General features: G+C 31.3%; 1 protein-coding gene across 1 annotated transcript in view; it reads right to left on the reverse strand.

The window, feature by feature from the left end:
* LOC115878475 overlaps positions 1-25,068 on the reverse strand; it is a 103,616-nt gene extending 78,548 nt beyond the window's left edge. The window contains exons 1-3 of the mRNA XM_030894993.1: positions 25,026-25,068; positions 20,865-21,138; positions 4,851-4,878 (exon numbers count right to left, since the gene is read on the reverse strand). Coding sequence (XP_030750853.1) covers positions 4,851-4,878; positions 20,865-21,138; positions 25,026-25,068 — 345 coding nt within the window. The remainder of the gene's footprint in view (positions 1-4,850; positions 4,879-20,864; positions 21,139-25,025) is intronic.
* Between the last annotated feature and the right edge of the window lie 23 nt (positions 25,069-25,091).

The following is a 25,091-nucleotide window of genomic DNA, read 5'->3' on the forward strand; positions in this document are numbered from 1 at the left end:
TAGAGAATGCCCATCTCCGTGTGGGAGGGATTTCTTTTATACGTTATCGATAGCCTTATCGAAAAATTAATTACACGTATTACATGTAAGTGTTTTAGAATATTTATTTTTAGATATATAATATATATTGGATGGAAATAAATAGAAGTACATCCCGAAATGTGGGGATTAGAGGAAAGGAGAAAACAAAGGGATGAGGAATATTGTATAAACACGGGCTGTTCTTCTCCCAGTGTTCTTTTCATAGCGAGACAAAGGTGAGTACTTTTAGAGAATCCTCTACTCCGTGTGAGAGGGATTCCTTTTTTTTAAGATATTCCAGATCTCGCTATCGAGATAATATTATAATAGCCGAAGTGTTGTCTCAATGATACAAAATTTTGTAATTTTAGTGAATGCCCTTCTCCATGTGAAAGGGATTCCTTTTTATAAATGACGTTCTCGGTCTCGCTATCGTAGAAGTAGATTTCACAAAAGAATTTCAAGTGACAAATCTAAAAATTTTAGACCCTCAAAAAAAAACCGTATATTTCAACAGGAAAACTCCTCCAGACATTATATTTATAAGGCTGTACGTTCAAAAAGCAGGATAGTCGCTATTTAAGTGTCACTATCTCATAACAGATCAAACACAAGCTCAGCAACTAGGAAGAGAAGTTCGATCGTAATTATATGAGGCGTCCAGTCCGAATGTATTATCCTCCCACCCTTCCCGTTTTGCCCCATGGTCGCTTGAATTAATGAATAAATCTTTGAAAAATGAATACCGACCGCCGCGCCAGGGCCGGCGCCGCCACCTAGACTAGCAACGGGAGGGAATTTAGCTTATAGCTTTAAAATTGTGCACGCAGGGACGGTACTACGTATAGAAAAATCAAGATAATACATTCGGACTGGACGCCTCATATAATTACGATCGAACTTCACTTCAGGTAAGTTCGTTTGATCGTATAATTATCATTGAGTTTCTTCATGCTAATTTAATTCTTCTGTTGATTTCTGGTAGTAAAGATCCAGAGCGATATTTATTAGTTGTCCCAAATAATATAACAATTGTATTATTCTACCATTTCCTATTTTCAGTGTTGTGTTATATTTAATCTATATACGGTGTTCTATATAAAAATGAACTCTACATAGATGTTATACACCAGAAAAGAGATACAAAGATGATTTAATTAGAGAAAGGAACGTTATACCATGTATATGTTCTAAAAATTAAGTTTGAATCAAACAGTATTTTGTACAAACATTTTTTATTTGTATTATATAATAAGTGCAAACATTATTAAGGGTAGTATATTTCGACCCCAGACACACATCCATGAAGTTTTTTTGCAAAAAAAATGAAAATTTAGATTTTTTTTTATATTTTTGGATTTTTTTTTGAATTTATACTTAAAAAACATATCTTTATAATATGCCGACATAGGTAGTAGGTGAAATTTACAAGAAAGAAAATCCAGGAAAGATCCATTGGTTCTCAAAACTTAAACAAAAAAATATATTTTTTTAAAATTTTCAAAGTAAAATATCTCGATTATTTTGGATTTTTTAACTTATCTACCAGCCCTGAAAATATTTGCATTTATTTAAGACTCACCCTGGATAAATTGAAATAATTCCAGGAAAGACATTCTGGCATTACTAATTTATAAAAAAACGAGGTTAAACAGGTTTGAAAAAGTTAGGTCATTTTAAAGCAACGCATTTTCTATTTGGCATTTTCGTATTTTTCAAGAGAGAAAATAGTTTCTTAAATTTCTTAAATTAAAAATTAATTAAAACGTTTAATTATATTTTCCCCTCTTTACTTTCACACAAATTAAGTAATTTATAAATAAACAATAAAGTATGTACCAAGTTCAATTAAACTTTTGATGCCCTCGTAATTAACTTACGGTTTATTTTATCATTAGCTTAGAACCAGTCTTAAGTTTAGAGTTGCATGATTAATGATCGGACGGGTCCATTGTTTCTCCATCGTCCTTTATCATTAAATTCGGAAGAGGTCGAAGATAAAAAGTTTTTGTCCGGTTTGTGTTGAGACGAATGGGGAAGCATCAAAGTTTCAGTGAGGCTTCCACAGTTTTAAAACTATTACAAACTCCAATTATTTACTTTGTGAACTAATTGAGGAAGACGTTGAATAACGCAATGTACGACTTTTTGTAGTAGACGTTATGTACCTGGTGGGCAACTAAGAATGGACGCTAGCTCTATCTCAGAAACTACTTATCGTATAACTTTAAGAAAAAATTATAATAAGTAAATCGACCAAGAGAAATCGCTGGAAATTATTTTCAAGTTCGAAAAATGTCCGCTAGGGGGCGTTTCTCTGATAGCCAATCAGAAAACAGGGGTTTTCTAAAAATGAACAGGGTGTTTTAAATATTACTATTGTAATTTTTAATTTTTAACTCTATGATTGTAATCATCGAGAAATTTGTAATTTTTTTGATACAGTATTTTGCTCTATCTCACAAAATAAAGTGATGGCGACATAAAGAGAGTAATGGCTTTTGTCAAAGCCCTGGGACTGTATGATCAATTATAACTCAAGAAAGGGGCTCACAATAGATCTGTAAGGCCGTGGGAACTTTCAATGTGACGTTTTGTTACCGATATACCATCATCAACGATATTTTTTATAGAGATTTGGATTTATAATTTCATTTTTTCAAAACTTATGACCTCCCAAATACAGTTATGTAGCACACTAGGCTGGTTATTATTCGACTGTACTATAACGTTTTTTAAACATTACCACTGCGAAGGGCAGCTTTTCGTCGGTAGAGCAGTCGTGGATACGTCGTGGAGAAAAAACTAACTAACAATAATAAACCAAAAAATATAAATATTGGGCGCCAGGGATGAACAGAGGTAGAAAACACAGTTGTATATTACTTAAAACTAATGACTATATTTATTCACGATGGACTCCGATGGTAAATAACATTGTAAAATTTTAATCATTATAGTGGTTGTAATGTCGAAAAAAGTTATGTTAAAAATAGTACTAAATATATATGTTCAATGAAAAAGACTATCGAAAATTACAATATAGATAAAGCTATAGAAAATATATAAACGATAGCATTACTTTATTTGAATTGTTATATTTTACACGATGTTAAATCTGAGATGTTGCAAGTCGTAGATTCTAGAATCGATGTTTGGTTATTCATCTGTTAAAATCACGCAATAGATATATACAGAAAGTAATACTATTACAAGATATGTTCGTAACGAAACCTAAGATCTAAATCATATTTTAAATACTAAACTGACATAAAAAGGTTAACCACTAGACGTAAAGTCTGTACGATATTATTCAAGACTGAAAATGTAAAACGTAAAATGTGAACTTAAAATTAAACATAGCTGCTTGTTCTTTAGACAATCCTGCTTCAAACAGTACAGCATGAATTGGGCTTGTATCTCTGCACTCCCTCTCGGCTTCACCGTTGGTCAATACAATGAAAGGGGTCAGAACGAGGACACCAATATAGCCGTAACTATTGACTAGGCTTAAAAATAGGAGCAAAGCAGCATGGGGCTTACGCTACATCCACACTGAGGCAATCCAAACATAGGACAAATCATCCGTACATGGGAACTACACCCCTACAACATCTGTCCATAGGATACTGTCCATACCTTGGAACACTACCCGTGCCTTGGACCCTAAAAATATGAAACTCGTGTTTAAAACCTATCAAGGTGTAATAAACACAATAAACCTACCTCGAAATACTTCGGAGGGCTCTATAATAAAGAAAGGCAATTGTCCTTTCTTCCATTCAACATTCTGGAGGACAACAGCATAAGAAAACCAACGTGCCAGCAAATACCAAATACGAGTTGAGTTGAGCCAATCCAAAACTCTACCCTAAAAATACTCAGTGATAATATCGAATCTAAAAAGGATAATATCTCATCTTTACCTGTTGCTTCGAAATAGCAGCCGATTCAGATTATGCAGCCAGATTTAAATAATGATGTACTTAAACAGCCGTTAAACGGTAGCCTACTAAAATGCCGTTAATAGATATTGTGAGGTCGTTCATGTCGGCGGAAAGTAATGCCTAGCCATAAGCATTTTGCAAGAGTCCCTGTGGCTCCGTGGCTGAGACTATCGCTTCGTGAGCGAATGGGCCGGGGTTTAAATCTCACGCCGACCAAGACTTTTTATATTTTTTTTGCTTATAGCGTGATCTTATTGCATTGGTTTCACTCTTTTTGGTTGGATTGGTTTAGTTATTTGGCGGGTTGGTTAACGTGGTTATTTGGAGGGTGTTAATTCATTGGTTAGTTGGTTATTTGGTGGAGTTGGTTGGTTTTTACTAATTTATATTTGTTTTTTAATTTTTTTTATCAGTGTCGAGGTTAGTTGCGTTGGTTAAGTTGGTTATTTGGTGGGGTGGATAGCGTTGGTTAGTCCTTATAAAATTCCTATATTTCATAAAGCCGTCAAGTACGTTACATCAACGACGTCATACCTATTAACGGCATTTTAGTAAGCTACCGTTTAACGGCAGTTTAAGTACAGCCTTTAAATAATTACCATTTCTCTAAGCCGGGTTGCTGATGGCGACAGCCGGCAAACCAAAGATGAGGTTATATCGCGGAGAGCGAAACCTTGTGAAACCATTGATCTCCACAGAGCAGTGAAACGATAACAGGGTTGTCGACTAGAGAACGTAAAAATTACGCCAAGCGTGTCAAATAAATTATCAGGCCTGATCGATACGGAATACGATGACGATACGCCAGACGTTATATATCATACATATATAAAAGACATGTAACGAACTAAAAACGTTACAGTACTAATACTATCTACTTACCGTATTACTTATAGCTGTCATCCAATCACTGAAACAAAAACATAAAATTAATTCTTGTCGGAAAATTTAAAATATTTTAAAATAAACATCAATACACGTAGTATCAATAAACGTTTTTCTCCAATCAAAACACGAAATAAAATAAAATAAACGTATACATTGTATTGTAAATATAAAATTGAACGTAAATAAAGCACAAAGCGATTTGTACAAAACTTTTGGAACGAACGGGAAATCAAAAAAGAGATAAATATTGTCGCAGTTCTAAACGTTTCAGCCACACGTTTCGCGAATTTAATAATACACCAGTAAATATTTCTCTTTGTTGTGTTTGTAAACGGGTGAGGCTGGTTTGCAGACGAGAAAACACGAAAGCGAGAACAGGAGATATTAATTTAATAAAAAAAAACTAACAGTCAGTTGTTTTATTTTGTTCATTTAGTTCGGAGAATTAAATTTAATGTTTCTCTATATTTTTCTATGGAAATAAGCATAAACCTCAAAAGATACGCCGTTGAAAATATGTGTCTTTATTATTTTATTTCGTAATTTCTCTATTATTTCATAAGGTTGTATTTTTATACTTTTTAAATATAATTTGAACGACACTGATAAACCCGAATTTACCCAAGTAACATTTTTAGACACAAAATCGAAAGAACATCTCTGCTGAGAAACATTGCGAAACAGTTTCGTCACATTTTTGATACATACAGGGTGAGTTTCCTACGATGTTATCTATGGGTATCTCAGAAACTACTGGAGATAGAGAATCGGTTAAATGGGGAAGAATTGCAGTTTTTATTGGGGTCATAAATATGCCTTTTGAACAAGTTCATGGCTTACTAGATATTTCGAAAAAACAAATTTCGGTTATTTTAAAAAATTGTCCCTAATTCCATTATAAGTTATTTTAGACAAAGTTTTCAGATAAAAGTTGGAGATAATCATGTAGATAATCACATCCTTAATGAGACTGTCTCCTCCGTTTTTTTCTAAAGCCTGTCATTTTTGACATATGACACAAACATATGTTTTTTTAAATGGAAACCATAGTTGGCCATGACTTCATGAAAAGCGCCAACGGTTTCGCGCAACTATGGTTTCCATTTAAAAAAACCTAGGTTTGTGTCATATGTCAAAAATGACAGGCTTTAGAAAAAAACGGAGGACACAGCCTCATTAAGGATGTGATTATCTACAACTTTTACCTGAAAATTTGTTGTCTAAAATAGCTTATAATGGAATTAGGGACAATTTTTGAAATAGCCGAAATTTGTTTTTTTCGAAATATCTAGTAAGCCATGAACTTTTTCAAAAATCTGAAAGGCGCATATTTCTGACCCCATAAAACTGCAACTCTTTCCCCATTTAACCGACTCTCTATCTCCAGTAGTTTCCGAGATACACATAGAGAACATCGTAGGAAACTCACCCTGTATGTTTCGTAGCACAAATCGCTTTTTGTTTCGAAACATTTTACCAAAATATGGTTTCACTACAATAAAGAGCTTAGTGTTACAAATTTCTCGAAACTTTTAAGAAACAGATGTGGCTCACATATTTACAAAGATTTCGTACCCGTTTTGTGCCTGTAAAGTTTCCATAATTTATTTGACATTCTGTGTCAAATATGAGAACATAACCTTACTTTATTGTTTGGAGTTTGTTCTGCAGTTTTTGCATTGAAGCATTCTTCAAGATTTTATAGTACTATAATTAAAAAAGCAGAAGCAGTTTGTTTTAGGAATAAACGTAATAACAGCCACTACCCATAACCAACAGGAGACCGAAGAAAAATATTACTATAGTCTATAAAATGAATAACTTTGAATTTTGACCGTTATTTTTTACCAACATGGCAAATATAAAATCCCTCTGTCAAAAAAGTTACTGATATTCTTTAAAATGAGTGCCTGAACGAATGAGATAGGTAACTCTTTTTACTTACGTGAAATAGAAAAGGAAAATAATAAAACAAGTGACAGTTCTTCCTCTTCTTGCAAAAATCAACACGAAATGGCATAATTGTCAAAAGTAAAATGTCATCAGCTTTTGACATTTCTAAATATCAGACCAATTCCGTCTGTAATAGAACAGCCTCGGAGCGAGATTTATGACGTCACGCTAATTAGATACGGATTAATAAATATGTTGTAGAATACATGGAAAACATAATTATTCCTCGTATTTTTGGTTTGTATTTTAAAAATGATATAGTTTACATGAAATATACATAATATACAGTTAATAAATATAATATATACCTATTTATAGTAATAAATACTTTGGCAAATAAACTATGAACCATACAAATGCAGCAAATGTTTTACAATATACATATAATGAATAGGTACATAAGATAATGTGTAAAATGTAAAATATATTTTAAATTTTGGGGCTTGAAAATCGATCTAATTTAAGAAAAAACATTCAATATATACTAATAGTGATGTATTATTATTTGCATTCACAAAATTTATATGTACATATATTTTGCAAGTATCATTAAAAATTATATTTGCAAATAATACAATATCATAGAAAAAAATGCGTCAGCGATTGCTATGAAATAAAGATCGCTGTCATTTTATAATGTAAAATTATTCTAAAATTTTTGATTTTCTTGGGATTTAGGTTCGCGAAAAACGCTGATTTAGTTTTTATTAGGTTTTTAATTATTTTTTTGGTTTAAAAAAAACTTTTCGGCTAACATTATAGCCTTCATCAGTGTTGTGTCATATAAAAATATAGTGTCGAATATAATCCAAAAAATTGCATATAAAATATTGACACCAAACCAAACCACATAATGTTTACTGCAATTAATAAACTAATATAAACTTGTCAAAAGATGACCACATATTTTTTTTAAATTATTATTCTTAACACTAAAACTATCTACATTAACTATGGAGTACGATTTCAGCCATAGTCAAATATAAGGAATAATTATGTTAGCGTGACGTCATAAATCTCGCTCCGAGGCTGTTCTATTAGAGACGGCATTGTGTCAGCATGGTCGCAAGTTGCTAACCTAATAAAATTAACACTAGAAAAGCCCGTGGGAACTGTCAAATTCAAAGTTATTCGTTTCACAGACTGTAGCATACGTTTTTTCTCTTTTTTTTTTCTACAATCGAATACATGTTTTTGTTAATATTAATAAGTAAATAAAAATGTTTTAATTATTTTGACCAAAAGTTTTGATTGGCGTTGTTGACAGATGACTAGTTCGAAATTTATACACAGAGCGCTAAATCGATACATTTTGGAAACAAGGTTTCCATTTATTGTCGATTTATTTGAGAAAGACGAGTGTCTCTCTTTTAGACACAGATATCATATAATGTAGATGATTCATGTCCGACTCCATGTTAATTTTATAAAATAATTAATTAAAATTCCAAAAACCATGTTGGCTGGTGACAGTATTTACTAAAAAGATATGTTTTTATCGGCTGTTGAGCTTTTAAACTTATAAGAACGCGTTCTATTTACATTAATTTATATATTTTTATTTTCAGAACCATGATATAGAAATAAAAATAAAAATCTATATTTAAAACAAAAATATTTTATAGCAACAAATAATGATATATAGAAGGGGCATTAAAAATATGAAAGTACATTATTAAATTAAACGATGAATTTGCTTTTGCCAAACATTTTTTGTGTGAGAAAACCTAAAAACGAAGATCTTAAGACAAACAAATTATGGCGGACGTTGTTGATGGTTGTTTTCATTTTTAAATCCACACACAGACATAGAATATTTTAGTTTGGTATTTTGTTTCTTCATATTTAGAAACAGTGGCTGCTGAAAACGGGAACATCTTGGACATAAATTGCAGAAAATGTTTCGAAACATTTCCTGTAAAATTTTGATTCCGCTAAGAAACATTTCAGGAAACAGCTAGTGCCACCACATTGGAAACACATGTAATAAAGCTATATAAAATATACAGGGTTGTTCACCACATACGACACGGAGTATTGTAGCTAAACGATTATATTTTTACACATTTCAAGTTTTGGGTTCGATGAAGGACTATTAGAGGTACAATTTAAAAATAACTTTACAAGATACAGAGTGTCCCAAATAAGTAAAAAATATCAAAGATGTATTTTTTTAAATGGAACACCCTGTATATTATTACATTTTTAGTATCTACGATTAAAATAAAGGTAAATTTGATTAAGGTTTATTATACTTAAACCTTACCGTTTTTGAAATATTTACAATTTTGTGAAATTGCAGTAAAAATTTTAAGGCTTCATTTCTCCAAGGGTATCAAAGTTTTTAATACTAAATATTTACTGAAGTTTATTTATTGATCAGTTATTGTGTTGCAATAATAAAAATAATACTACCTTATACAGAGTGTCTAAAAATTTATTTTAAATACTTCTACCTTTTTTAAACGCCAATAACTTCTTTAATTTAAATAGAACGCCCTGTATATTTTAGAAGAATCAGATGCACAATTTAATTATCTATCAAATTGTGTTATACCATTTTTACCTATCCCTTCAAGTTTTCGTAGAAAATGCATTTTCTTATAATTTAGACCTCATTTATCAATATACCCATGGAATATTGACATTTTATTATTGACACCTATGGAATATTGACATCATATATTAACATTCTAGTAATATTATCGTTTTGCTAAAAACGATAATATTGTATGCAAAAAGAAAACTATTTAAATCTTTATAAAAAGTATACCATTAATTAAATATAACACCATTATTTCCGCCCATATACTAATTAATTACATACTTAATAATTGTATTCGTTAATAAATTATTCTAAATAAATGTGGATTTGAGTCAGAAATCAATATAATAATAAGTTATCAAAATTAAAGTCTCTTTTGTTATAAATAAGCATTTATTAAAAAATGGAATATCATTTTTAAGGTGTTACTTTTTATCATACTGTCTAATACCCATACAAAATTCAGTTTTTTAGTATTTGGAGCAATTATTATTAATCAACGCAGTCAGTTAATGTAGTTTGAATACTGAAATCATATTAATTGGTCCTCTTTAACAAATATTTAAACGATTTTTTTTTTATTTTTTAATGAAATAAACGAATTATATCCACAATATCTGTACTCTTTAAAAATTTGGTACATCTTTAAAAATAATCTAAAATATCAATATTCCATGGATATATTGATAAATAAGTTCTAAATTACAAGAAAATGCATTTTCTACGGAAACTTAAAGAGATAGGTAAAAAATGGTATAATATAATTTGATAGACAATTAAATTGTGTATCTGATTCTCGTAAAATATACAGGGTGTTCCATTTAAATTAAAGAAGTTATTGCCGTTTGAAGCTAATAATTATTTAAAATAAATTTTTAGACACTCTGTATAAGGTAGTATTATTCAATCAATAAATAAACTTCAGTAAATATTTAGTATTAAAAACTTTGATACCCTTGGAGAAATGAAGCCTAAAAATTTCTACTGCAATTTCACAAAATTGAAAATATTTCAAAAACGGTAAGGTTTAAGTATAATAAACCTTAATCAAATTTACCTTTATTTTAATCGTGGAAACTAAAAATGCAATAATATACAGGGTGTTCCATTTAAAAAAATACAACTTTGATATTTTTTACTTATTTGGGACACTCTGTATCTTGTAAAATTATTTTTAAATTGTACCTCTAATAGTCCTTCATCGAACGCAAGACTTACAGTTTGTAAAAATCTCACCGCTTAGCTACAATACTCCGTGTCGTATGTGGTGAACAACCCTGCAGTGGGACTCCGTGTTATATAGAAATCTATAATAGTATTCTATTATCCCTTTCTATCGGAGGACGGCGATAGTAGAGTTTATTGGCACTCTGTGCCGATATCGTTTTCGTTCGGCTGTTTTCGCGTATTTTTCGCTAGCGATACTATTAATCCTACAAACATTAGCAAATGAAGCGCCTGATACAAATTTTGGTGTTATTTTCGTCTTTCTTTATCGCACATTTAGATAATGTGGAAACATACTCCGGCGTGTAAATTAAACAGAGATAGATACAGAGTAAATTAAACAGAGATAGATTACATGATAGATAACCTAACCAAAAATTAGTTTAAATATTAAAACATCTTCAGTAAAAAAAATTAAGAATCTTTATTATATCATTTTGATTAGCAAAATGAGGGTAAGGGCCGAACATTGGAACTTACTGTTAAACGTTTGCGAGAACAATCCGGAATTAATAACAAATAAATTTAATGGTACTGAAGGAATGCAAATGCCTTATGGCAAAGTGTTTCGGTACAATTGAATAGTTTAGGATATGGTGAAAAAACCGTGGATGGTTGGCGAAAAGTAAGTAAGTATGTTGTTATCCTGTCACAGACCTTTATTAATCTGGAAATAAGTTATAAATTAAGTGGTAAGAGTAATATCACAAACTCATATTTATTTTCAGACGCTTACTGATTTACTGATTGGAAATGCAAAACAAAATCAAAGGCTTCTGCCATAAAAATGGAGCAGCAACGAACTGGTGGTGGCCCCCCTCAGGTTCCTCCATTAACAACATTAGAGAAAAGACTTTTAAAAATTATGGGGAATAAAGCAATTTATGGTGACGAGATAGTGCCCGAGTTAGGATTTGGAAAAGTAAGTGCTACTTTATGTTAGTTGAAAAAAGTCACAAAGGCATTTACATTATCATGTTCTTTAATTGGTTTGTTAATTAAAAAATTAATATAATTTTTTAATAGGTTGAAATTCTCAAAAATATGGAGACTGATGCACCATCCACCAGTGCCACACGAACTCCCAGTACCCCATTAAATGTTGAGATTAATGCAGCATCCACCAGTGCCTCACTAACACCCAGTGTAAAAAGAAAGTTAGAGTACAAAAGCACTAATGGCCGTTCATGTCTATTGTGTGTTTATTTCATAATTATTACCATATTATATATATTTTTTAAACAAAATATTGTTTATTTGGTACAGAAACAAATTATAATCTTCTAGCCTTTCCTCTTCTCCTGCTGCCATGATATTTATTATGTTAATTGGCAACATATTTAAATAACTGTCACACAAAATAGACTTGTCAACAACTCAAAAACATAAACAACAACAAACAAAATCTTAGATTAGCAAATTCCTCTGAGACAAAATAGATAACTTAATCTAATAACCTTAAAAATGTCAAATATATTCTCAATACGCGTGCGCTACGTAGAATTCGATACCAATTGAAATGTAGAAATGAAGCGACCAAAATAATCGCATCTTATCGATATCGTTTCTGCACGGAGTGCCGATCCTATAGAATTCTGACAATATGTAGAATTCTACATGACACAGAGTCCCACTGCTGTATAGGTTTCGAAAATGTTTCCTGTTTATGGCATACCGTTTCCATTTTATGTCAAGAAACAGACACGATTATTAGAAACCTTACCTAAAATATGTCTAAAAATGCTACTTGGGTAGGTCAACCATATTGAAGTTTATTGACATACTCTTTCCTTAATCTTTTTATTCAAATATTTCAACAGATGTTATCATTGGCCGTCTGAACAATGAAGGAAAATTTTATTTCGATTTTATTTTTTTCCCACTGAATCACTCGATACCAATTGTATGCATATTTTTAATCGGATTCGAACACTCGGCGTCATCGGAGCTTTCCATCGGTTTTATTCGCTAAATAAAAGCTTTCAAAAGCAGAATTAATTTAACGCAAAAATTGGTCGCATCCAATTTAACGCTCTCCGCCAATCGCTGTCCGCTGCAGGGTCTATCGTGTTGCAGGTTGCGTAATAAAAATTAATAAATGCTTGTATGTGTTTAGTTTTATATTTCTTTTTTTAGAAAAACAGTGAATATTTATATTATAAATATTTATATTTGTTTTGTTTCGATATATTAAGTTTGAATAAAATATATACTATGCCGGGTGCTTGTCAAAAGTGGCCCACCCCTATAACTTTTTTATTTTTTCAGATAAAAAAAAACGAGATTGGGTATGTTAGTATATGACATAAATTAGGATGGATTGACGTGACAGAAAGTGACCAAATACAATTGAATAATTACTGTTTTTGGTCACTTCCTGTTTCACCAAAAACGACTACAGCTTTTGATTTCTAAATGGCTCCCTCCGTATTTTTTTACTTTATTCGATAGAAAATGACACTCTGAATATAATGAAATATCATATATGTCAAATCTTGACATTTTCCCATATGATTTATTTGAAATTGTAACCTGCGGTTCATAACGACAATTGGACTCGAAATACCAAGTTTATAATAAATATACAGTTGTTCATCACAATGACACGGAGATTGTGTTAACGATTATTTTTACAATTGTAAGTTTGTTCGATGACTATTAATAGAGCTGCAATTTAAAAATATTTTTTATAAAATACGGAGTGTCCAAATAAGTAAAATTATAGTTGTATTTTTTAAATGGAACACCCTGTATATTATTCTATTTTTAGATTCTACGATTAAATAAAGGTGGGAATTGATTGCTGTTTATCACACCTTAAATCATACTGTTTTTGAAATATTTTCGATTTTATGAATTGCAGTAAAAATTTTAAGTTTCATTTTCTCCGGATTATCTATGTTTTAATACTAAATATTTACTGAAGATATTTTTATTGATCAGATATTGTGCTGCAATAATAAAATTTTACCACTCATACTGAGAGCGTCCAAAATTTATAGTAATAATTGTTAAAGTGAACGGCATTAACTTGTTTAATTTAAATAGAACACCCTATATATTTTATGTGAATCAGATGCACAATGTAATTGTCTATCAAATTGTATTATACCATTTTTTACCTATCTTTTCAAGTTTTCGTAGAAAATGCATTTTCTTATAATTTAGACCTCATTATCACTATACCCATGGAATATTGACATTTCAGATTTTTTTAAAGCAACTGTATATGTACAAAATGTACAGGTGGTAAATATCGCAAGCCCAATGTATACCAATGTATACAAAAAAAAACTATTTAAATCTTTGTAAAAGAATATACCAATTATAAATATACCACCATTATTTCTGACCAAAAATTAGTTAATTACATACTTATAAATTGTTTTAATTAAAAAATTATTCTAAATAAATGTGGATTTGGCTCAGAAATCAATATAATAATAAGTTAATACATAAAATGAATGTCTGTGTTTTTATAAATAAGCATTCGTTAATAAATGAAGTAAAATCTATAAGGTATTGCTTTTTACCACACTGTCTAATACACACACAAAATTCAGTTTTTTAGTATTTGGAGCAATTATTACTACAACGTAAACAGTCAAATAATGTAGTTTGAATACTGGAATCATATTAATTGATCCTCTTTAACAAATATTTAAACAGTTTTTTTTATTTTTTAATGAAATAAACGAATTATATCGACAGTATTAGTATCTGTACTCTTTAAACATTTGGTACATCTTTAAAAATAATCTAAAATGTCAATATTCCATGGGTATATTGATAAATAAGTTCTAAATTACAAGAAAATGCATTTTCTACGGAAACTTAAAGAGATAGGTAAAAAATGGTATAATATAATTTGATAGACAATTAAATTGTGCATCTGATTCTCGTAAAATATAGAGGGTGTTCCATTTAAATTAAACAAGTTATTGCCGTTTGAAGCTAATAATTATTTAAAATAAATTTTTTAGACACTCTGTATAAGGTAGTAGTATTTTTTATTATTGAAACACAATAACTGATCAGTAAATAAACTTCAGTAAATATTTAGTATTAAAAACTTTGATACCCCTTGGAGAAATGAAGCCTTAAAATTTTACTGCAATTTTACAAAATTGAAAATATTTCAAAAACGGTAAGGTTTAAGTATAATAAACCTTAATCAAATTTACCTTTATTTTAATCGTAGAAACTAAAATGTAATAATATACAGGGTGTTCCATTTAAAAAAATACAACTTTGATATTTTTTACTTATTTGGGACACTCTGTATCTTGTAAAATTATTTTTAAATTGTACCTCTAATAGTCCTTCATCGAACCCAAAACTTACAATTTGTAAAAATCTCATCGTTTAGCTACAATACTCCGTGTCGTATGTGGTGAACAACCCTGTATATCTTTTTCTATACTCTCTAGAACAGCATGCGGCCCGTCTGGCTGCTGGTAAACGTTCCGTTTTTTACTGCGCATTGAAAAAAGGTCCTATATTTTTATTAGTCCTTTAAATTCTAGAATTGAATATTATATAATACTATACTATAACTTATTAACTATGCTTTACTATGCTGGAACTTACTATGCCGTATGCTGTTCCAGCATACGGCATAGTAAAATATATCAAAGAGCCAAACGTCTTAAAATACTTTCTCGAAAACGTTGCTAGCTCTTGACTATTAAGACAATATCTGCTACAGTAAACTAACATTACAGTAACTAAAAAACTAAACATTACAGTTGGGGGTTGGAACCTTTGGTGTTACACAGCAAAATAAAACACCAAATCACCACAATACACCAAAACACTTTTACTTTTACACTGAACACGCGTTTCGCTAACCATGTTAGCGTCATCAGCAGATGATTAAAACTGATTTTTGAACATGGTTAGCGAAACGCGCATCCAGTGTAAAAGTAAAAGTGTTTTGGTGTATTATGGTGATTTAGTGTTTTATTTAACTACAAACACACAATAATATTATGATTTTTTGCATGACAGTGACATAAGACAAAACAATATATTATAGGTGTGTTGATAAGGACCAAAATCAATGGCATTCTTTTAATGCTAAAATTGCTGTAAATAGTTGCTGTCTTCTTCAAATGTGAATATCTCCAATAAAAATAAAGTTATCGAGATGAACCAAACATCAAACTATCGAGAAAACTTGCAGCTTAATGATAAAGTAGCCTTTAAACTCCTTACTTTCTTAAACCATTCCACAAGGTCAGGAGTGTTTCAAATTTTCGGAAAAATAACATTTTGTTTAACCTCGTATAAATCGTTGGGGATTTTAATTTTTTTACTTGAAAGAAGCCTAAAAAGTCCAATACTTCAGCAAAACATTTCTTAAAAAATCATCAAAATCGGCATCGTAGAACAAAATATAATGGATTTTAATTAAAACACATGAAAATTTTGAGGCGTCCCACAGTGCTTCGAACATATGGCTCTAGAGGACAAAAATGCAAAACTTCTCTTTTATTGTAGGCAATTTATTCAAACTAGGTTTATTTGACACAAATGATGAGTACTCTCATTGTACTAAATGATGATGTTCTTAGTCCCACGTTTATGAAAAAAAATCTTATAAATAATAAAAATGTTGGAGCTGTGTTCCATCTAAGGAAATAATAATTTATAGTATGAAAACGGTGTAAGTATTAAATAAATCCCTGTGATAAAAAAATTCGCATAACATTAGAACATGATTCCTACAATATAAACCTAATATAAGATAAAAATGTTTTTCTTTAATGAAAAAGAAACATTAATGATATATTTAATTAAAAAAAAAACTTAAGATACTATAAATTTACTTTAAGACAACAAAATGCATAGATCGTAACTACTCTGATTCAGAAGAATCATTGCTGACAGAACCTTCCAAATTTATAGTATCCAAATCACAGGTAGATGAAATATTCTCACATATAAGATATTTCTGGACATCATTTTCTAATATGTTACTTTTTCGCGTTGTTACTGTTCTTTTTGTTGGTATGAGGGGTTCGGATGTTAATAGTTACCTCTTTAATAGACCATATCCATATATTATTTTTTCGTTTTCTTGGGTATGAGGTTTTATAATAAATTGAAAGAAGGAAACATTTTTTATGCCACATTTCGCTCCAACATAGTGGGCTCAGGCACAAGTGGTTATCAAATTGGACTGGAAGGTTCATCAATATCTAATAAAGAACACATTTTTTGAAATATAAATAATTTTGAGTTCTTGTCCTTATGATTAAGCCAAGTATTAACCAGATCGGCATTGCTTATCAATTTTACTCCATCTGAAAAGTATTAAAAATAAAGTTCGTCGCAAGCGGACGCAGGTGAACTATACAAAAATTAAAAGTGTATGAATATGGCAACAAAATATTCAATAAATACGATATGTTTTGATATGTTTTTTTTTTTAATGACTTTTGAAGTTTGAAAACGTAAAATTTTTATACCCATTTAAGAATCATCTTAAAAAATAAATAAAAACTAAACAATAACGAACTTGTTTAGAAATAAATTTAAAGTACATACCTTGTTTAACAATATCCATAGTGGCTTTCAATTAAGTGCATACCGTTTAACTCCATATACAGAACTACTATGAATGTTATTCTTTTTACTAATATAAGATAATGATCGCAAAATTTATTTTTAGTGAAAATATTTGCTAACAAAAAACGCTGTTTATGAAAAATAATATATAGGATGGTTGAACATTGCTATAAGTATAAAATTACATATTCAGATATTAGTAAATTTTAACTTTTTTTTCGATTTTTGTCCATGGAACGAAGCACTGTGCGTCCGTTTTTGGTGTGCCGGTCAGTGCATAATATGCAGTTATTGATCGAACATCGCATATATTTGAATTCGTACACTAACATTTACGAAGGAGGGATACATCAGAATAGTAAAATATAGGTCAACGACTAAAGTTCCTGAATCATTTAAATTGATTTATTATCGAGAAGGGATCGACTAGGGGCCCCACGTCACTCCTCGTCTATTTCTTTAGTGATCTCTGGTGAAATGTAAGCATTGGGGAATTGACCACATTCCGACCACAGGCGGAAAAGTTTTAGGATATACGACGTCAAATATTCAGACAGTTTTAAACTTGCTTGTTTGTTTTATTCAGAATCTGTGGTTTTTTATTGTTTATCTTTTATTTGCAGCCATATACCGGGTGTTTTTTGAAAGTGGCTAACCCCCTGTAACTTTTTTATTATTTCAGATAAAAAACGAAATTTAGTATATGACAAAAATTGGGACTGATTGACGTATTCAGTTAGTTTAGTTAACTAGAGGAAGATCAAACCTGAGATGGGACCATGATATTAGGAAATTAGCAGGGATAACTTGGGCCCGCATAGCCAACAATAGACAACAATGGGCCCAACTACAAAGAGAGTATCTAAACATGTGAGGAGGCCACACCATAATTGGAAATGGTTGAATGGGCTGGGAATGATGATGATGATGAATTTCTGTTTCACCGGAATGACTACAACTTTTGATTATTAAATGGTACCGTCGGTAATTTTATATACTTTTTTATACCTTATTCGATAGAAAATTATATTTTGAATAGAATGGCAATATAGTGTTACGCTTTTCGTCGCTTCCGTGTGGATAGAAAGTCTAATTTATTTAAACACAATTTATTTTACACTAAGTAACAAAACAATAACGATAAAACTACTTAAAGAACTATTTACAACTTATTTACTATTTATCTAAAAGGAATTTATTTTGAATTTAGCGCGGTAACTGTACACGTCGACCGATTGTTTCTATCTCTCCTTTGCCTCGGGTTATATACCCACAGCTAAACAGTTCTGTCGTTAATGAACTAGGTTTTCTGTTTAAATTCTGAATTATAACGTGATATTTTCCTTTAAAAAAATATCTATAATGCAAACAAACTCTAGGCGTAGTCGCAAGTTTATAATTCAACCTACATAATGCTGTAAATTGCATCATAAAGTGAAGTTCGTTAGAGCCTACATTATAATTTACAACTTTTATTATGTACTCATTAAGCTATAGAATATTATGGAGTAAATATATTTTATCAACGACTCCTCTATAATTTGATTATTATACATGAGTTTATGAAATAATAATAATATTCATTATTCATTAGTGAATAATGGTTTCATTATTCACCGCTTCCACGGATATCTCGATCCAAACTCCAAACAAGAGCTGTCAAACATTACCATTAATGTAAATAAATAATTTTTGTTTTAATTAGTTAAAGCTCATTAATGTAAATAAATAATTTTTGTTTTAATTAGTTAAAGCTAAATTAGTTATCTACCTACTTAAAGAAAATTTCAATGTTTTGTTTCCATGTTACTTACTCGTTATACTAAATTTTTTTATAATTCTGGATAAAGTATAGTATTCTACTCGCATATAATAGCTGTTATTCACTTGGATGATTTATCATATAACTTCATCCGCGTGAATAACAGCCACCATTATATGCTCGTTGAATTTATTATTAATATACAGGGTGTCCCAGAAATAAGTGCAAATATTTTAACTGGTAGTGTAGTTCAACCCCAGAAACACGCCTATGTTGAAAATTTAAAATTTTTCTTGACATTTTCCGGGATATTTGAAAAAACTTTTTAGTGCCACTTGTTTATTCACCTGAGATTTCCCTACGGTGTATCTAAACCTTGCAGTGTTGCAACCTCCTATGTTATCCACATTCTACATAGTTTGGCGGAACATAGTTCTACATTTATAAATTCATAGACAAATTTCTACTCAAAAAATTAGGAATGTTAAATTTAATCTTTTATCAGTGCTCATTATTAATAATTATAGAAAAAAAACACATTAATTATTTTTAGTACTTACCCTTTCAATGAAAACTTAACAAAACCACCGAAAATTAACTAAAACATTACGTTTATGACGTTTACGAAAATCTTTGTTATGCTGCAAAATAACTTTATTTTGGAATAAATTTAATAAAATGATTCATATTATTCACAATCAGGTCACAAAAAGAAATTCCTAAAATGTTTATCGTAATTTAGAATTCAATTCAAGAAATTTAGAAAACAGCCCAACGAATAATAAGTTCATTTTTGTTTTGTTTGTTTTCTTTTCTATTACCAGTGATGCGCCGCTCTCTTGGCCGACGGCCGACGCGACGGTTGCGCTGTCGATGGAATTGTTGAAATACATAGAAAAAATAGTGAAAAAACAAGATACGTATTTAAAATTGTTGAGTGAAACATGTATTTTCTTAGATTGAAAGTAGTTCGGAAAGTGGCGGTAAGAGACAATAATTCTCAACATTTATTCATTCAGAAAGATATTCAAAGTAATGTGTGCTTTTCAAGGTGTTTTGTAAATCAGTGGTTCAAATTGTGATGAAGCCTATATGAAAATAATGTGTTAAAAATGGGGACTGTTATTTTAGTAGTTATTATAATAGCATGTACAAGTAAAGCAGCACAGTGAAGTGTATTTTAGTTAAGTGTATATCGAAAAAGAGAACTGTCACAGTTACATCGATCTGTCATAAGTATCTTTTTTAATGTTGGGTAAGTTTTTAATTTAACTTTTTTAACACATTATTAAACATTTAACTTTTAATTTATTTTATGTAATAATATCACAATCTTAAAAATGTAATGCATCTCACTCCTCACGTGTGTTGTGATTTTATGACTTACTTTTAACATATACTTTCTTGTCCCTATGGCAACACAGTGCGTCGAATTAACTGAAATCCGGGCTTGATCCGAGTAATTGGATGTAGTTGGCGATATCTGCCGGCGGTTCTCAAAATGTTGCGATTATTTTTTTAAATTTTCAAAGTTAAATAACTCGGTTATTTTCAATTTAATTTAAAAATGGTAAAGAGAAAATATGTTTGTTTTGACCAGATCTACCACCCCTTAAAATATCTGCACTCATTTCTGGGACACCCTGTATAGTTAATAATACACGTAGCTAGTTTGTGTCTAAAACACAATTTTAATTAATCTTTCAATGTTTGAAGAAAATTCTGGGCTTTTCAACACTAAAAGAAAATCTACAAAATAGAAAAATTATTTTTGGAAGTTACTCTGTTGCCAAACGGAAACAATTTGTCAGTGGTATTTTACTAGTAAAACAAATCTGCTTCTTCGACAAAAAATGCTTAAGATTTAGGAGGTATCAGTCGTCAAAAGCAAAAAAAATACAAAGAATAAACGAAGACGAAAGAAACGAATATTAAGCCGAAAACTTACTTAATTTCTGCAGGTGACTGTCCCATCAGCCAACAGACATCGTGCATCGTGTTGCATCCAACCGCCAGCAGTTGTCCTATGTGACAAGCCCTGGGGAACCTAGGTTTCCTGGGTACTTGTCTAGTGTACTCGCCGACCGCTAACAATTCCGGTGCTTCACTGATCCGTACAAATCCTCTGGGACGACTGAGGCTCTTGTCTGCGAACCAGGCTAGGGTGGAGTCTTCGTAGAGCACTACCCATTCCTCGCACCAGCCCTTGCAGAAAAAGCCACCTGAAAAAAAAATAATTTTGGTAAATAAATACCTATTAAGATGATTTTTTTTATATATAAACACATAATGAAATTAAAAATATATGGGTGGTATGTATCTAAAGAGAACTCACACCATACGAACAAATAGTTCTATTTTAGGCTCTCTGCTCAAGTCTCTAAATAATATAAAGTCCTGTAATTGTTTCAGTTTTGACGCTATTTAGAGGAGGAAATTTTAAAAGTATGCAATATCATAATTTCATAAACTGCAACCAAAAGATACTTCAGCAAAAATAACACCAATTACAAAACAAAAATAACACCAAAGGTTCCATCCAAAACCCAATTGTAATTTTGTAGTTTGTTTGAACCAAACCATTCTTGCACGTTGTTTTCCTTGCTTTCCACATCATCCAGACTTCCAGCAGCTACATGTTGGACGTATGATCTACTGCTAGGTCCCAAGCATTTTTTCAATATTTTATCATTTTTGTCATTTGAACGTCTTTTTGAATAAATAAGTACCGTAGGATCGAAAAAAACGGCGTCCAGTTGGCTTGGGAGTGACGATCGATGACATTTCCCATATAATTTTACATATAAATGACAGCGATCTTCATTTCATAGCCATCGCTGACGCTGTTTTTATTCGATCATACCGTACTTATCTCGGTCTTTTTATTATAGTTATTCTACTGCCGGATATTGTTTATAATATTATAAAGTTATTATTAAAATTGTCGATGTTATTATTTCATTTAAAAAAGGAAACAAAATACAAGTAGCATGAGCCATTTGTATATCTAATGCAATCAGTGGTAAATTCATTTTCATACTAAATAAATCTGGAAAATACTAATTAATATTTGTATTATTAATTAATTATACAGGGTGAATCTTAAATAAGTGCAAACACTTTTAGGGGTAGTATTTTTCGACATTAGAAATACGTCTAGAGTTTTTTTTTCGATTTTTTTTTTCAAAATTTAGAATTTTTTAAAAAAAATTTAATTTTTTTTTTAATTTTTAGTTAAAAAACATAATATCTTCATAATATGGCAACATAGATAGAATGTAGAATGTTTAGGAGGGGAGTTAATCACCGCGACATTACAGATCTATTGTGTGTTCCCTTTTCTTGAGTTATAACTCATCATACAATCTCAGGGCTTTAACAAAGACGGCTCCACAGCACGAATGGTCGTCGCCTCAGCGCACTCAGTGATAAGGTGTTCTGGTGTTTCCCCATTTTCCCCACCGAATCTGCATTCGCTGTTTTTTCGCAGCTTCAGTCTACTGAAATGTTCGTTGAAGAGACAGTGTCTGTTAGAAACCCCTTGACAATCCGAAGATTGTTTTGACTTAAATCAAGGAAAACCTTTGATTTTTCTCGGTCGTAAGTCCTGAGAAACTTTTTCGAGTGTCTTAAGCCCCCCACACACTACGATCTTTTGCGTCCATTCGTATCGTGGCGAGTTGAAACGTCGTGCTGCATCGCCGAACTATAGTGCCCATAGACTATGCGCTCAGCTAGCAGTTTATTTCAAACAACACGATGAACCGTACGTAATTATTAGCAGTGGCAGCGGCCACAGCAAAAAAAGAAAAAATCTATAAAGAGCAAATAGTCGAAATACCATAGATGTGGCTTATAGACTTCGTCTTCTCCAGTCCCAGACCTTTGCGAGTCTTTAATCTTCTTCAACTCTTTACGAAATGTTCCCCGCATCGCGTTTATTTTATTTTTCACAGTTTGTATAGTTGCATTGCTGTCATTTTCTTTCATCTTTTTCAATAATTCCTTATACGCGTGGTTTCTCTTGTTTTTATTACGATATTCTTCAGATTTAATCTTCCATAAACAAGGAAACTTTCGATACAATTCAATAAATTCTATTAAAAATTGTTTATTAATCGATTTTTGGTCCATATTTTCTAACGAAGACTCAACTGAACAGGAACAACAACAACAAAGGCGATTAAAAGCATACACGCTACTGAAAAGAAACCGTCAAGTTACATCGGGACCCCCACACATCGGTTTGGCGCAAACCGTTCGATTCGGCGTGTCCAAAATCAAGCTTCGTCTGATATTTAAACCGACGATTCCATCCGACGGTTTTATGCCACACACTGTCGGTTTGGCACGTCGATTAGACTCGCAGCGATGTGAATGGATGAAAAAGATCGTAGTCTGTGGGGGCCTTTAGACCGTTGGAGGACACCCATTCCAGGTTACGGATGGAGCATAGACAAACAGAAAAATTAAAAGACTGCCAGAAGACATACGACGCGCAGGCAAATGTACCTGTAGCGCATCGACGCAAGTGCCGAAATACGTCCATCTAGCTATCTGTGTTTCGACACTAGTCCGTTAGTCTTAGCATATTCAGAAAGAACACGCTAACCTCCAGCGTTGCCAATTTGTGGGGAATTCCCCAAATTTTGGGGAATCTGGAGCCGATTGGGAGTTTTGTGGGGATTTTAGCAATAGGGGGCGAAAATAAGGGGAGTTTCAACATTTTATTGCTGATTGAAAATGGCGTAAAATTTTTAGCTTTAAAAACGGAGCGAGACGATATATCTTTCCCAACTTAAAAATTATAATCTGCTTTTTACTTGTGCTTCCCTTTGCAAATGCTTCAGTTGAAAGAAAATTTAGTGACCTCAAATTATTTAATGACTACTAGGGAAGGGATTAAAAAACAAGGAGGTAATTTACAGTTTAATCTCTCTAACATATATATAATAAATATTGTATTTTTATTAAAATTATTTTTTTTTTGTTAAAATAATCATATGGGGAATTTTTGGTGAATCGGGACATTTTTCTCCCCAAATTGGCGAATTTTATTTAGATTTTTGGGTAGTTTAGAAAATTGACATTGGCAACGCCTCTAACCTCATTCTTTTGTTTGTTGTTTGTTCAAAAAGCGGCACGCGGCGTAGTACAAGGCTTGATCATTTTTTAAGAAATTTTTGATTGTTAATTTTATTTTCTGCAAACTAAACAGTTGTTTTTTATTAAAAATAGCAGACAAAGGTAAGAAAGGTAATGTCCATGCCTAAGTTTTTATTTCACTGGCTATTCTTTCTAGAAATTATACCATCCAGCCCTCCTATTTAATTATTAAATGAAAGTGTGAAAGAGATATCAAGGGCTATTCTGTTAAAATATCATCCGACCAGTCTAGGCCCTGTTGTGAACCAGAAGGTCTGCTAAGTTGGATGTTGGATATAGAATGGAAGGAATATCATGGCCGAGAACAAGGCATAATTGTATGTCCCTTGATGTAGGGGGTAGGTTTGTTTCTAATAGGCAGTAAAACCAAAAATTCTACTGTGAATCTTCATATTCTAGGCCTGTAAAGGTAAATAATTCCTGGAGGCATCTCGAGGTATAGTACTCAAGTCGGAGCGAATCAATTGATAGCACGATGAAAAGAAATAATAGCCATCATAAAACTGTAAATATGTATATAACTAGTACAATGTAGCTATTTAACCTAGTACAATGTAGCTAGATATTTAGTAGAATAGGGGTATTATAAATTAATACAAAATACAATAATTGGTCATTCTTTCCATTCCCATTCAATTCTTCCCATTTAATCGTTTTCCCATAAAAAAAGGAAAATTAAAATTAAGAGTGCCCTTAACCAAAAATAGTGAAATAAATGGAGATAGTCAAATTTTATATTAGCGTGTAAGACTTTGAATAAAAAGGTGTAAAAGGATTATAAATGCTGTATTTATATCCTTTAGTATCATGATAATATAAAAAATTTGAGTAGGTATCTCCATTTATATCACTGTTTTTGGTTAAGGGCACTCTTAGTTTTAATTGCCTTAAAAATAATAAGTATAATAATAATTTAAATCTCCCGCTCTTTCATAGTTCGTACCTGTAGCCAAGTAGAGGGCGCTAAAAGCGCAATCTCCCAACATTTTACCACGCGATTCACCACTCT

The sequence above is a fragment of the Sitophilus oryzae genome, unplaced genomic scaffold, assembly GCF_002938485.1.
Source record: "Sitophilus oryzae breed Bouriz unplaced genomic scaffold, Soryzae_2.0 scaffold_1514_pilon_pilon, whole genome shotgun sequence".
Taxonomy (NCBI): domain Eukaryota; kingdom Metazoa; phylum Arthropoda; class Insecta; order Coleoptera; family Curculionidae; genus Sitophilus; species Sitophilus oryzae.